This window comes from Periplaneta americana, chromosome 12, assembly GCF_040183065.1.
Source record: "Periplaneta americana isolate PAMFEO1 chromosome 12, P.americana_PAMFEO1_priV1, whole genome shotgun sequence".
In the NCBI taxonomy this organism is placed as follows: domain Eukaryota; kingdom Metazoa; phylum Arthropoda; class Insecta; order Blattodea; family Blattidae; genus Periplaneta; species Periplaneta americana.
The window spans coordinates 162,059,582-162,074,128 of record NC_091128.1 but is presented as its reverse complement, the minus strand read 5'-3'; the positions used below and the strand labels follow the sequence as shown (position 1 = coordinate 162,074,128).

The 14,547-nt window shown below is 35.0% G+C and overlaps 1 protein-coding gene across 2 annotated transcripts in view; it reads left to right on the top strand.

Annotated features, from left to right (window-relative positions):
- dock (SH2/SH3 adaptor protein dock) overlaps positions 1-14,547 on the top strand; it is a 53,881-nt gene that overhangs the window by 18,812 nt on the left and 20,522 nt on the right. For both annotated transcript variants that reach the window (XM_069842423.1, XM_069842422.1), the window contains 4 exons: positions 4,519-4,726; positions 5,169-5,322; positions 8,991-9,344; positions 13,082-13,318. In XM_069842423.1, the coding sequence (XP_069698524.1) occupies positions 4,519-4,726; positions 5,169-5,322; positions 8,991-9,344; positions 13,082-13,318 (953 nt within the window). The remainder of the gene's footprint in view (positions 1-4,518; positions 4,727-5,168; positions 5,323-8,990; positions 9,345-13,081; positions 13,319-14,547) is intronic.

The window sequence follows — 14,547 nt, the reverse complement described above, 5'->3', positions numbered from 1 at the left end:
TGCTTGTACAAGCAGTTCGGGAACTATGAAAGTGTTCCATATCTACGCCTCGTGGACCAGTGGTAGAGTGCTTGTTTAATGATTCAAAGGTCGTGGGTTCGGGCCTTCTTCAAGTTTTCATTTTATTTTTTAATCTTTCTTTAGCGATGTAAATGATATTCAAATTATCATTTATATCCAGTTATCGTTCTTTATGGATATCGCGTTATTTATATTTTGTTATCGTTCTTTAGAGATATGAACAAAATTCAGGTCATCATTTGTATTCTGTTATCGTATTATAACGATATGAATAATAATTATTATTGTATTTCCAATGGGGGTTAGCCGTATTTTACATATGTATGTTAGAGCTATAGTTTTATACACAAAAAAGATAAGCATAAAGAGAAATGGAAAAGAAAATTAAATTAGCTTACGCGATGTAAACAAAACATAAACAATCCGTAAATTAGGCATTGCGATTGCAAAACAAATATCAGGTATCAATTTGTAACATACAAAAACATTAACAACACACATACGTAACACTTCTATAACACAAATATGCAGCTTTCCGTACCATACATCATAAATTAATACACAATAGTCACACAAACACAATCAAACCATAATTACGACATTGCGACGACATCAAGCATCACATAACTGACTCACATACATAACAAATCAAGCATCCGTTACAACACATACACTTCAACATAGTAACCACACTTTTAAAAGTTACAAATTTGGCTCCAAGAAGAATAAATAGGACACTGTTACTAATTACTATTCTTCTACAATTCCTTAAATACATCTGTAATAAATCTGTGAAATTCCGATATGAATAATATTCAGGTTTTTTATATTGTTATCGTTCTTTAGCGATTTAAATAATATTCAAGTTATCATTTATATTCTGTTTTCCTTCATTAGCATTATAAAACAATATTCAAGTTATTTATATTGTTATTGTTCTTTCGCAATATATTAATTAAACAAACCGATATTTATCATTTATATTCTGTTATCGTTCTTTAGTGAGACTGTATAAATAATATTCAAGTTATTTATATTGTAATCGTTCTTTAGCGATATAAATAACATAAATTTAATATTAGGTTTGGAAAAATCCAGTTGCATAATACTGGTATTAGTTTTTCTTTTTGTATTATTACATACAATTGAACCACAATAAAATGAAAAGGAGTAACGAGGAATTGAACCTGAGACGTTGACATCTAAATTCCGACGTTCGTCCGCTGAGCTACGAGAACAAAAGTGTGGAAACATTTTTGGAAATATTGGCCCAATCACACTCTAAGATCTTCTGACGATTCGTAGAAGCTAGTCCAGGATGCGGGGGGCAAAGGCTAATTGAGATTTCCCGGTCTCTGACCGGGTCAAACATTCTGATAGAATTAATATTTAACCCTTGCCGTGACTTTCGGTGAAGTCCGGAGGGCCCAATTAGTCAAATCCACTCTCCTCATCTCCACGCTTGGGCCCCTTGGAATTTAATAAAATGCGAAAGAGATTGTGGTGTGCGGAAAGCAACGGGATGTTACCGCATTTAGGCCTATCCTTCCTAAGAAAACTGCAAACATGAACAAAGGAAGCTTTTAATAGAAGAAGAAGGATCTTCTGCGGACCTCTGGAAAAAGAACTAAGGAAGAGACTAGTGAAGTGCTTTGTGTGGAGTGTGGCATTGTATGGGGAAGGAACATGGACATTACGACGAAATGAAGAGAAACGAATTGAAGCATTTGAAATGTGGATGTGGAGAAGAACGGTGCGTGTAAAGTGGACAGGCAGAATAAGAAATAAAATTGTGTTTGAAAAAGTGAGTGAAGAAAGAATGATGCTGAAACTGATTAGAAAGAGAAAAAGGAATTGGTTGGGTCTCTGGTTGAAAAGAATAATGGACGACATTAGGATATGTGGATCATATGAGGAGACTAAGAGGAAGGCAGAAAATAGGAAAGATTGGAGATTGCTGGGTTTGCAGTTAAAGACCTGCCCATGGACAGAACATTTATGTGTGTATGTTCAGAATGCCTGGCATATCGTGTCTAAGAACAGTCGCTATTTGCAAAGACTAGTCAATTCCATGCCCACTCGACTGCAAGATGATCGAGATAAGAGGAAGATAGACTAAATATTGAATTGTGGCTTTTTGTTTTGTTTTTTGAACGCTTAATTGTTTGAATATTTTAAGGCCGACGCCAGTAAATTTGTTATGTTTATGCCACGAAAGATATTTTATTGAGAATAAAATCTTTTTTCTTTCCATTTGCAGCCACAATATCATAATGATAATGATAAAGTCATGGCATAATATATTAATGAACCTGATGTTAATTACTAAAATAATCATAAAAGAAAAAGGAGCCATTATGTCTAGTTTGTCTCTCTCAAAAACAGAACAAAAAAGGACATAAAAAGCACGAGGTTGTAGTCGAACGCAGGACCTCATGAATAAGACGCCTGAATGCTACCATTATGCTATCGAATAACACACAGTATACTTCAATTATAACTGTAGATATCAGGCAACGTGGTCCAACAACATGTAACATCGCCTGTCTCCGAATTGTAGCGAAGATACCCGAAGGGAACTTTGATACAGGAGAGCGGCCACTTTTTCTTTTGACAGCTGTACACAGCACTTGAGATGAGATGTGGTCACTGCGAAAGTTGTATATTTAATTGGTAACAGTTCCATGTAGTACACAATACTCCATACTAGATAATTAGCAAAGCAACATCTTTGAATGAATGGTGGTAGTTACAGGAAAAATAACGATATATGAAGACATATTATATTATATGACTCTGTGTGTCATGTCCTACTGTTGTAAATGAAAACAATTAACAATAGATATCTCAGTCATAACAACTTCATAAAATATCAGATGAAACTATGAAGCGATTCAATAATTAAAATGCGATCATTTGGTCCAAGGAGCATCTGTTTAAGGTGCAAGGATAATTTGTTTAACATGTTTCTTAATTGCAATATTGCATTTAAATAATTAAAATACGATCATTGTGGTCTATGGAGCATACACTTTGGTGCAAGAATAATTTCTTTAACATATTTAATTTTTATTGTATCAAAATAATTAAAATACGATCATTTGGTCTAGGAAGCATCCGTTTATGGTGCAAGGATAATTCGTTCAACATGTTTAGAAATAATCTTAAATACATTCTTTAATAAATTAACCAAAACCCATGAATATAACATGGATTGTGTACGAAAACAATTTTTTGTGTTGGTGCCATTGTGCAGCATTGTTTTGTAAATAAAAGCAAATTAATATTTACATGGCAAATAAATTTTATTTTAAGAAGTATAGGGAAGAAATGTGTAAGTAATATAAATTGTGTACTTTACGAAATAATTAATACTTAATGTGTGCCATGTAGATTTGTAAGCATTGGTTATAAATGGAGAAAAATTCGCTCTGGTGCTAGGGATCGAACCTGATCCTCAGTTGTATACAATGGGTGTCTAACCACTGAGCTATGTCGAGGCTCAATCTATACTTATATTTTTAAAGTTATTCCATGTTTCACTTTTGTTTGATCATGAAATAACGCAATGCAAACGAGACATCAGTCCCATATGTGGTGTGGGAGGATATCGAAATTTCAATGGAAGAGAAAACTATTGCTCTCAGTGGAGGAAAAATAAAACAAATGAGAACATTTTTAAAATATGGATTCTGTATGTTGTATTGATATTTCTGTTGAGTTTTGTTGATTTATCATTAGCAAAATTATTTTGGATCATAACACAAATTGATGCGAAGATTTATGTGAATGGATGGTAATATTTTTCTGTGAACTATGCTTTCAAGTCATATAAATATTGTAGAAAAGCGAGATAAATTTGTTTATTCTTGGGGTAGCATCCCATTGTTGTCATCATCATTTCCCCAATCGTGTGCTCTTCTTCTCTTCTTATCATCACCATCATTTCCACTTCTTCTCTTGTTTCACCTTTATTTCTTTTTCTCTTTTTCTGTTTCCTATTTCTCCCCTTTCCTGATATCCTCGTTACTTTCTTCCTCATATCTTAACTCCCCTTTCTCTTGTAGTTTTTTCACTAATTCCTAACAACATATATCCTTGTCCATCCATTTTTCTCTGTTTTGTGACTTCACAACAGATGTACAAGTTTTTCTTGTCACTCTTTCCTTCATTCCAGAACCCAGATGATTGTGAAGATCATTTTACTGCCTGTATCAGCCCTTCATTACACTCCAGGAATGATACCCTTCATAATTTCGGTTTGCTGCCTTTGCTTTCCACTCCTCTTTCCTAGCCACTAATTAGCAAAATAATTATTCATACTATCTTATTGAATTCATAACTTTCATTTTTCAGGGCTTTTTTATGCTTATTTTATTTATTGACTTGATTTTGAGAGATTATTTTATTTATTGGCTTGATTTTGAAAATTATCCCAATGGAGTGTAAAGTTTGTCAGAATTTGTTTTACATGCCTCATCTGTGTTGTGTTGGCAGGCAAAACTAGCCAAGAAGACGTGTGTTACGTGGTTGCCAAGTACGACTATGCGGCTCAGGGGGCACAGGAGTTGGATCTCCGCAAAAATGAGCGCTACCTCCTCCTGGATGACTCAAAGCACTGGTGGCGAGTGCAGAACGCTCGCAACCAGGCGGGATACGTGCCCAGCAACTATGTCAAGAAAGAGAAGCCTTCTTTATTTGACAGGTACCACGAATCACCTAGAGAGACAAGACTAAGAGCATAACAACAAACAGTATTCATGTCTCCTTTTTCTTTTTTCTTTCTCTTAATTTCAATATACTGTATAATTTTTTCAGTCAGGACATTTGCAAGAAATTAAAAATTCAAGCGAGACATCTTTCATGAGGCTAAAATTTAGGACAGTCCTACTTTTTCTAGATGTATGGCAACCCTATAGTATCCTGAAGGTGAACCTGTAATATTTCAGAATCATTAATATTAAATCTCAACACAGACTGCAAAATACTAGCTTATCACTTGCCACGAAATCACTGGAACATAAATGTCTGTGACGTTGTGTGAAGTAATATTTAACCTTCGTAATTATTTTTTTTTTGCACCATGAACAATGTTCCATAGGACAAATATTGTTAGTATTCTGAGTTTTATTTCCTTATGTGTCTAGTATCAAGAAGAAAGTGAAGAAGGGTTCTGGTTCAAAGACTCTTCCTTCCAGTAACTCTCCTTCCAGAGCAGTGGAGTCCCCAACAATGGGACGTAGATTGCCTGCAGACCCTGCAGAGGCCATTGGGACAGCAGTTGTCAAGTACAATTACCAGGTATCTGTTGTAATTAAAACGAAAAGTGTGTTTGGTAGCGTGTTACTTATTGATACAGTGCATATTTATTCATTTATTCATTTTTTAATTAGTTAATTAATTTACTGATGCTTTTTGCAAGAGCTTGTGTTTAATATTTATATGCACAATATGCAGTGGCGGCTCCTGAATATTTCTTAAGAGGAGGAAAGAAGTTAACAGCGCAAAATGACACCTTCTTGAGAGAAACATGCTACAAATTAGTCTACATGCATACATGTAAGACCAGGAGTGTTATGGTTGTCCTTCCCTTCTGTATAGCAATAATCTGTTCTTGTAAACTGAGTTTCTTAAATTGTCCAAAATATGATATGTTTTCACTTCCATTCATTGTTAAATAATTGCACAAATTAACAATTACAAGGAAATTCACAACCTCGCAGCATTTTTCACGCACACTACAGCATCACATGTGTTGGAAGAGACCAGCTACTACACGTAACCGGAACCGTTCTACGGAAATGGGAATGAGAAATAATCTGAGGAAAGCGAAAACACTGCACCCACCCACGTGGTCTGTGTTGTCACATGTACATTTTATAAGTTCAGTATCACATGCTTTTGAAGAATGTCAGTTCTTGTAAAGTCATACTACCATTATTGTTCAAAGCTGCCGGTGGCCGATTAATTTTTTTATGTTAAAAATAATGTAGTTTGGAGTACTTTCAATTTCAAATATATTTGTGCAAAACTGACATCTTGGCTGTTGTTCTGTCTAGTAAAATCCAACTTCAACTTTCAGATATCCTCGAAAGTTTCAAACCATGAATAGTAGCTTTTATAAAGTGCAATGAATAATATATTTTTATCTATAATTAAAAAAAAAAATTATATGGTGTCTTTCATAGCTTTGCGTTAAAACTGTTTTTATTGTGCCTCCTCCTAGATGTGTTATAGTCTGGTTGAATGCAGCATCGTTAGATGGCAGTGGTAGCGAGCTTGTTGCAAGACCAGTCTGTTTCTATTTCCCGTCCATGCGCTGATTCAGAGGAGGATCTCCTCCCTATCTGTTCATTTACTTGCTTTAAAACTCTGCTTCTTTCTTTGGCTGCTAGCGCGCTGTTGTCTGTGTGTGTTAACTGCAGTAAAGGAGGAATGGACTGACTTTCCTCCACACAAACAATCTCGCATCCTTCTCACAGTTTTCTAGTAGCACATGATTGCGCGTCGTTAAAAAACTCGATCAACCGAGGTTTTCTTATAGCTGTGAACTTAAAAATTATCGGATCTTCCTCGAATTTCAAAGCATATATTTCATTTGATATTTACTTTCAAAAGAAGAAAAATGTGAGGAGGACGTTCCTCCCTTCCCTCCCCCAAGGAACCGCCACTGACAATATGCTATGCATATAAAATTGAGTTATGATATTAGCAGTTCGGCCTACCCTAATGTTTTCACGATTGTTAAGGTCATAATTTATGTTAAACAATATGTTCGTTGTTTTGATATACAGGGTGTAACTAAAAGGTATATCAAAACTTTGGGGAAATATTTCTCATATCTAGAGATTGAAAATATGTTATATGAACATAGATCCGAAAGCACTTTATTTTCTTGTTAGAGATTTTTTCTACTACCTTGACGGAAGATAGAAAATCTTTTTGAAGAACACTTTCCCTGTTCTATTAGAAAATGGCCCATTATCGACACAACGAAACATGTACTTCATGCACAATGGAGCTCCTCATTTCATTGTCTGTGTTTATCAGTTTCTCAGTCGAAAGTTCCTTGACTATTGAAGAGGTAGAAATGGTAAGTACTTATGTACAAATATTGTGCAATTTAAAAATAATTAAAACACATGTTTTTTTATTGATGGCACAAGAGTAGATAAATAAATACGTACAAAAAAAAAAAAGATATGTTCCCTGGACCAAAAATAAATAATTCAATAAAGCAATAACGACATACGTACTTACACGATATTCTGAAGTCGTTCTGGATTTTAGACTACAGAACAAAATATTTTATTTATTGAACTGTATGGAAACAATTCTTTGAAAAAGGTAAGAGGCCTATTTGCTGGACTCTTTCCTGATAGAAGAGTTTCTCCCACAATATGATCAGATGGATCTAAACTTAATAATATGGCTAAAATTGTTGTTTATTTGTGTCTTTGTGAAAAAAGTAACGTAATGACACAAAAAAAAAATCTTTAAAATGAAATACACAACTGAAATTATAATAGTAACGCCATGATATTATTATTTTCAATCACCTAACCTACAACTGATATGTTGTCAAAGGATCATGTATGATAAGTTGATACTAATTAGATAGTCTTCTTTTCTACAAGGTCTACAAATTTATTACACACTAGCCGTACCCGTGCGCTCCGCTGCACCTGTTAGAAATAAATATAAAGTAATTACATAATTAAAATAGGACGTTTGATCCAGAGAACAACTTTTACAACAGCGCAAGATAATCTGCTTCGCTCATTACCCAATTTTTTTTTGCATTGCATTTATTGCATATATATTTTATGTATTTTAACACGATTCAATTGAGCATAGTTAAAATTTGAATTATAAAATAATGGATTGCTAAGCTAACGTACTATTACTGCATACTAAATCAATACACTCTCGTTGTTCGTTAATTCTCTGAGATTAAAATGAGTGTACATAAATATTATTTTAAGAAATACAGAAAACGAATGTACAAAATAGCCTATCAAATTTTCTGTGCATAAGAAGCTATTTTAATCTTACCTGTCCTCGATTTACTCAGACGTTACTGTAATAACATTATAGCATTATGTCCATCTAGAGAAACTACACTTTCCAATGGTGAAATAATAATTAATTATACAAATCGGTTAATTTAGCTTCTGATATTACTTCATACAAACACAGAAACATTCTCTGTAGGCTATGTTTAATAGCTTTCGATTGTTGATGTCCAAGGCCCCTGTTTCGATTGTTGTTGTCCAAGGCCCCTTATAGACGAAGTCATTTGTTCTTAATTCATTGCACCGTCTTAGATGGCGTTATTTTAATTTTAAAACTCATTTATCTCATTAAATGTCAATCCTATCAAAATTTTGTGTAGAATAAAACTTATCGGAAATCATTTTTGAAGAAACTTTTGTTATGTAACATTTTTCACAATCAATAATAAGCGAGATATTTCGATTTATTTAATTCAGGTCCCCTTATAACACCCTTTTAAATAAAGTATTTTGAATGCCATATAGCCTAAAATCTAAGTTACAACGAACTTAATTTATATTCCAATTTTCATATAAATCGGTTCAGCCATTATCGCGTGAAAAGGTAACAAACATACAGACAGACATACAAACAAAAATTTCAAAAATGCGATTTTCGGTTTCAGGGTGGTTAATTATATATGTTAGGACCAATTATTTTTGGAAAATCGAAAATTACCAGAAAAATTTCGGCTACAGATTTATTATTAGTATAGATGGCCAGCTATGTGAAATTCCACTTTCAATTTTTTATACATGGATTTCTTATGGCAATGTTAATTCTCTATGTATTATAGTTTGAAATATACGTGGTGTACTGTACTTCCTAATGTGGAGATACCCAATTTCCAATTCCAGTGATCACTGTAGCATATAATTTATGACTAAATGCTCTAATTTTCTTGTTTCACTTAGGCACAACAAGCAGATGAACTGTCACTTGTGAAGGGCACACGAATTCTGATCCTGGAGAAGAGTAACGATGGCTGGTGGCGAGGACAGAGCGGTTCGGCTGCAGGCTGGTTCCCTAGCAACTACACGCAAGAGGAGGGCGACAGCGATGACACACTGCACACCTACGCCATGGCGGAGAACGTACTGGACATTGTCGTTGCTTTGTACTCTTTTTCATCTAACAACGACCAGGAACTGGCATTTGAAAAGGGTGATCGCCTGGAGATACTGGACCGACCACCTGCAGATCCTGAGTGGTACAAGGCTCGAAATGGACAGGGTCAAATTGGACTTGTACCACGCAACTATCTTCAGGTGAGAGACATTCCAGTTGAATTTAATAATGCTGCAAGGTCAAGTGGAGTTATGCCCACGTGCATCAACGGCGGTTAGTGTAACCACTAGTTAAAATTGTCACCTAAAGGCCCATTCACAATGAAAATTAAACATAAACATAACGTAAGCATAAAACCTTGTGTCCATGTTATTTAATGAAAGCATTCACAATGAATTACATAAGCATAAACTTAATCTTAATCATAAGACGTTAACATGAAAGTTTGTAAACTCCAAACTTTCATGCTTATGTTTATGCGATTTGGAAACAGTACACAAGCGGAAAGCGTGTTTTCACTTTTTGTTTAACATCTCATGGGCTTTGCCTACAGGCAATATTTTGATCTATTGGCCGTGATGATAGCTAGGCACGCAACATGGAATCATATGACGAAAAGTTGATTATTTTACATCTCCGTTTCTTTGATTTCAAGTATTGAAAGCCATATACTGATGCCATTGTAGTTATTAGAAACATAAATTGAATAGCTACATCGTCAGTCATTGTGCAATTCTCCATTTTTATGTAATAGATTCTGTAGTTTTGTTGATTCGGTATGTTTGTTTCCACACACGTGTTATGTTTACATTATGTTTAATTTTCATTGTGAATGGGCCTTGGCTACTTAAGTTTGTGGCATATGTTTATGTGCTTATGTTAATGTTTACGTTATGTTTAATTTTCATTGTGAATGAGCCTTAACCCCTGGTTAAGCATTTTTATGGTGGATCGACCTCGGTTACGACTTAAATAGAAGGTTAACCACAGTAATCTCTAACCGGCCATATTCGAGCGGTTAAAGGAGATAACCAGTGATTAGTAGAGCAAGTAAAGCAAAATGGCGGCCAGAGCCACAGATGTTTATTTCGAAGACGATTATTATTACATAGTACTTGAATTACTTGGATAGGCCTAGAGCGTGAGTGTGAAGTTTCTTTAGTGGAGAGAGAGAATTCTTACGAGACAGAAAATTTCAGGAGGATGTCGTTTATCAAAATCTACAAATGGCTCACTTGAAATAACACAAAAACAATCTTATTTCTTCTATTGATCGGCTGCTTATGTTACGATTCTATGTAACTTATTTTCTATATTTTAAGAGGGAATACTTGAATATCTCTTTCTCTATGTCACTGGCTGAACAAAGAGAAGTTATGGATGGATCTTAGAATAATGAACAGTAACCTAAATGAGGTCCTGGATCGTACACACATTCCTACTAATCTTCTCCATCCTTTTCCTTTATGGATATTCCTTCTTTTTTATATAATATATTTAAATATAGTAAGTAAGTCTATCGATACTTTAACTTCATATTGGAATATAATCATTTTTGCATTCAATTTTCTATTTTGTACGATTTTAACCTAACAGCACTGAAAAACAAAGAAATGCAACTCGCAAATATAACAGCGCCCAAAGGCAAACAAATGCAACGCGAAAATGTAGGACATGTTCATTTCGATGTAGAACGGAGTGAGCGCAGTCGTTTTTAGACGTTGACTATTATCTTTGCAGCGGTATGGATGCTTTCCTTTTGTCATTTTGTAGAAACAGTGTACCATCATAGACTTTACTCTGGTTAAATGAGGTGTCAGTTAACCATGTTTAAGTAATCGGCGATTATGAATGATGCACAGAAATTACATTTTAACCGCCATTACTGTTTAACCGTCGTTTCGTAATCTATGATTACTGCGTTTTAAACCGATGTTGATGCACTTCGCCCTTAGTGCTTCACATTGAAGTAGAATATATTTTTTTATCAAATACAGTACATACTTGCCTCCACAATGCTGCAAGTTCTGTTGAATTGAGAAGTTTGTATAAAACAATTCAACAAAAGATTGAATTTCAAATATACGTAGTTCCAAATTTTCGCGAAAACTTTGACTTGAAGTGCTTAGGTAAAATAAGTGGAATTGAATGTGCGAAATTATTGTACAGACACAGAAACAAAATTTGGGTACCTGAATTTTGTTTCTGGATCTATGCAGTAAACATGTTTCCAGGCATGAGTTACACTTGGCATTGTTTATCATGTCGCAGAAAGTGTGACTGGAATAATAGGAAGCATTGTTATATATGAAGGGTACACGGGAAAAACAATCAAGGTCCATCAAAAATCGAAATTGAGTTAATAATGCTATCTTATAGTAGAAAAGAAGTACTATCATGTGGTCTAGCTAGTAATAAGAAATCATCGTTCTTGACATTCCACTACGTCAATTTCTGTTAAATACACACATAACAAAGTATTAAGTGCTTAAACTTTAAAATTCGTTTTTCTCGAAACTTTCTAAAATGGACCTTGATCGTTATTCCCGTGTACCCTTCATATGAAAGCAATGGGAAGCTACCACATTTATCTTTCCCAAGAAAAACTGCAAACATGGCATGATTTCGAGGTAGGAAAAGATATCAGATGTTAGGCGACATTAAGATACATGGATCATAAGAGGAAGGCAGAAAATAGGAAAGACTGGAGAATGCTGGGTTTGCAGTGAAAGACCTGCCCTTAGGCAGAAAGCTATGAATGTATTTAAGTAGTGCTATGCCCACAGGCCCGAAAAATTTTGAGTCCCCACCAACTAACTTATACAAATCTTAAGACATTTAGCAGTCAAACTGTAAAAAAGTGGCATGTAACAGCAATTTAACATAATTAGGCTATCTATAGCAGGCATCTGCGAAGTAGGAAAATACCGAACACTTATTTTTGACTAGGTTTTTTTTTTCTTTTCCTCAAAATTTCGCTGGTCCTACAAATTTGGCACCCAGGCATGTGTGGTCCATGTGTAAATACGGGCTTGGATATGATTTTTTTTCCTCGTGCTGTATCCTAATATCACAAAAGTTTCATTCTTGGAGGTTTCATAGCCTTTTTACAAATGAACATGATTTTTTGTCATGCTACAAGGGTTTGTCGGCCTGGATGGCGCAGTTGGTACAGTAATGCCTTCTGTGCCCGAGGTTGTGGGTTCGATTCGGGCCCAGATTGATGGCATTTAAGTGTGCTTAAATGCGACAGGCTCATGTCAGTAGATTTACTGGCTTGTAAAAGAACTCCTATGGGACAAAATTCCGGCACACCGGCGACACTGATATAACCTCGGCAGTTGTGAGCATCATTAAATAAGCCATAATTTAATTTAACTACGAGGATTGTTTCATAAGTCATGATAACTGTGTTATTGCTTACTGTTAGCCATTCAGTAAACCCACGCTCTAAAATGCCATAAAGTCTTGTTTGTTTGTCTACTTTTAACTCTACTGTGATTGTTCAGAAATGGTAAACATTTGGACGTGTCTTCACTGTATCTATAACAGAAATGAGCCACACTTATGCTTTGTGTCAGATGTATAGTGACTTTATGGGCACTCTGTATCTCATACTTATTATCGTTTTTATAAGAAAACAAACTTGAAATTTTCCTTTGTATTAACTTCGATTCGAAACAGAATATGAAAATCAGTGATCCCAAAAGTGTATTTTCATTCTTGTGTCTTGTCTTTTTTTTTTAATTCCTTTTCGTCTTGATTCTTTTCTTTATTTCTTTTTTTCTTGCTTCGTTTTCCCCTTCTTTTTTTTTTTATCTGTTTTTCTAATCCTCTACATGTTCTCAGAGTTAGTGAAATATATTAATTTTCGTAAATATTGCATACATTATTGCAAGGTTAGTGATCTTAATCATTTGTCCTATGTTTTTCTTAGGAATTAAGTGAGTACTTGACACAGCCATATCGAAATCGCGATGGTGGTGGTGACCGACAGGATTCACTAGATCGGCGGCAAGATGGTAGTTCTTCCAGTGTTGGACGCTCACTAGATCGCCCACATCTGGTGGGCAAAGCTTGGTACTATGGCACCATTACACGGGCACAGTGTGACAACCTCCTGAACCAGCATGGGCATGATGGAGACTTCCTAATCAGAGACAGCGAAACAAATGTAAGTCATTGATACAGTATTAACCTTTAATAATTTTTAGATATGTGACCAAAGTTCTGGACTATTATTATTTGTATGTGGAGATACATTACGCGGATAACTCCTTCTTTCAAAGTTGTAATTACAATGGACTTTAAAGTATTAAAATAAAGTACAAACCTTTGTTGACATTGATCTTTTATTATACAGTGTCCAAAAAGTCTCCATACATAGGAAATGTCAATTCAAAATAGAAATGTCATATAAAGTGCTGAATATAACGGCCTTTGAAAGTCAGGCACAGATTAGTAAATGTGTTTCAACCTGTTCAGATGTAAAAGCTGCAACATGTTTGTCGTCATATGACAGGCATCGACGATAAGGACTTGCAGATGAAGGATGTTGGGGGTGGGGGAGGGAAGTAAGGAATGTCCATTTGTATCGATTTTATGGTATATAGCACATTCTGTAGGTGGCAACTGGGACTACAGAACTGTCGAGTAACAAAAAATTTAAAAGTGGAAATGTCTGTGTAAGGTAACATTAAACATTTAGTACACTGATTAAAAACCAGGAATGTTCAGGTATTAAAACTTGCTTTTCTTGATAATGATATTTCGCGACATTCCCTATTTTCTCCTGACACCTTTCAGATGTTGAGAATCCTGGATTTCCTCCTGGTAGACCTACAACTTAAGGCGACCCCAGAGGTAAAAATCAAGGTGTGTGAGATCTGGGGAGCTGGTTGGCCACATTGAGCATGCTATGTGACATTTTTATTTTGAACTTACATTTTTTTATGCATGGAGACTTTTGGGACATCTATATAGTCTCTAATATTAAAAATAAATCTTATAATTTGATACAAAATCACTGAAAGTTAGAAAACACAGCTCTTTTTTTTTAAGTAGAATACATCTTTCTCTATGCTGAATATGGGTACCTGTTGGGTTCTGTGGTGAAACAAAAGAAGACAGAATTTCAAATGCTTACTGTAACAAGACTATGAGTCACAGCTGAATGCTGGGTTTCTGTGAATAGAAATGTCTTTAACAAAACCCCACACAAAGAAGTCAGGAGGAGTTGAATCTGGGGAGTTTGGGGTCCAAGCCAAGAGATAGCTGCTTCTTATACTGGGTTTCGTCTGTGACCTCCTGCATGTTTTTTTCTAACACAGAACATGTTTCTACAAATGTTCCATACCACAACATATGGAATCGTATTTAGGTACATTACACACACTATACTCA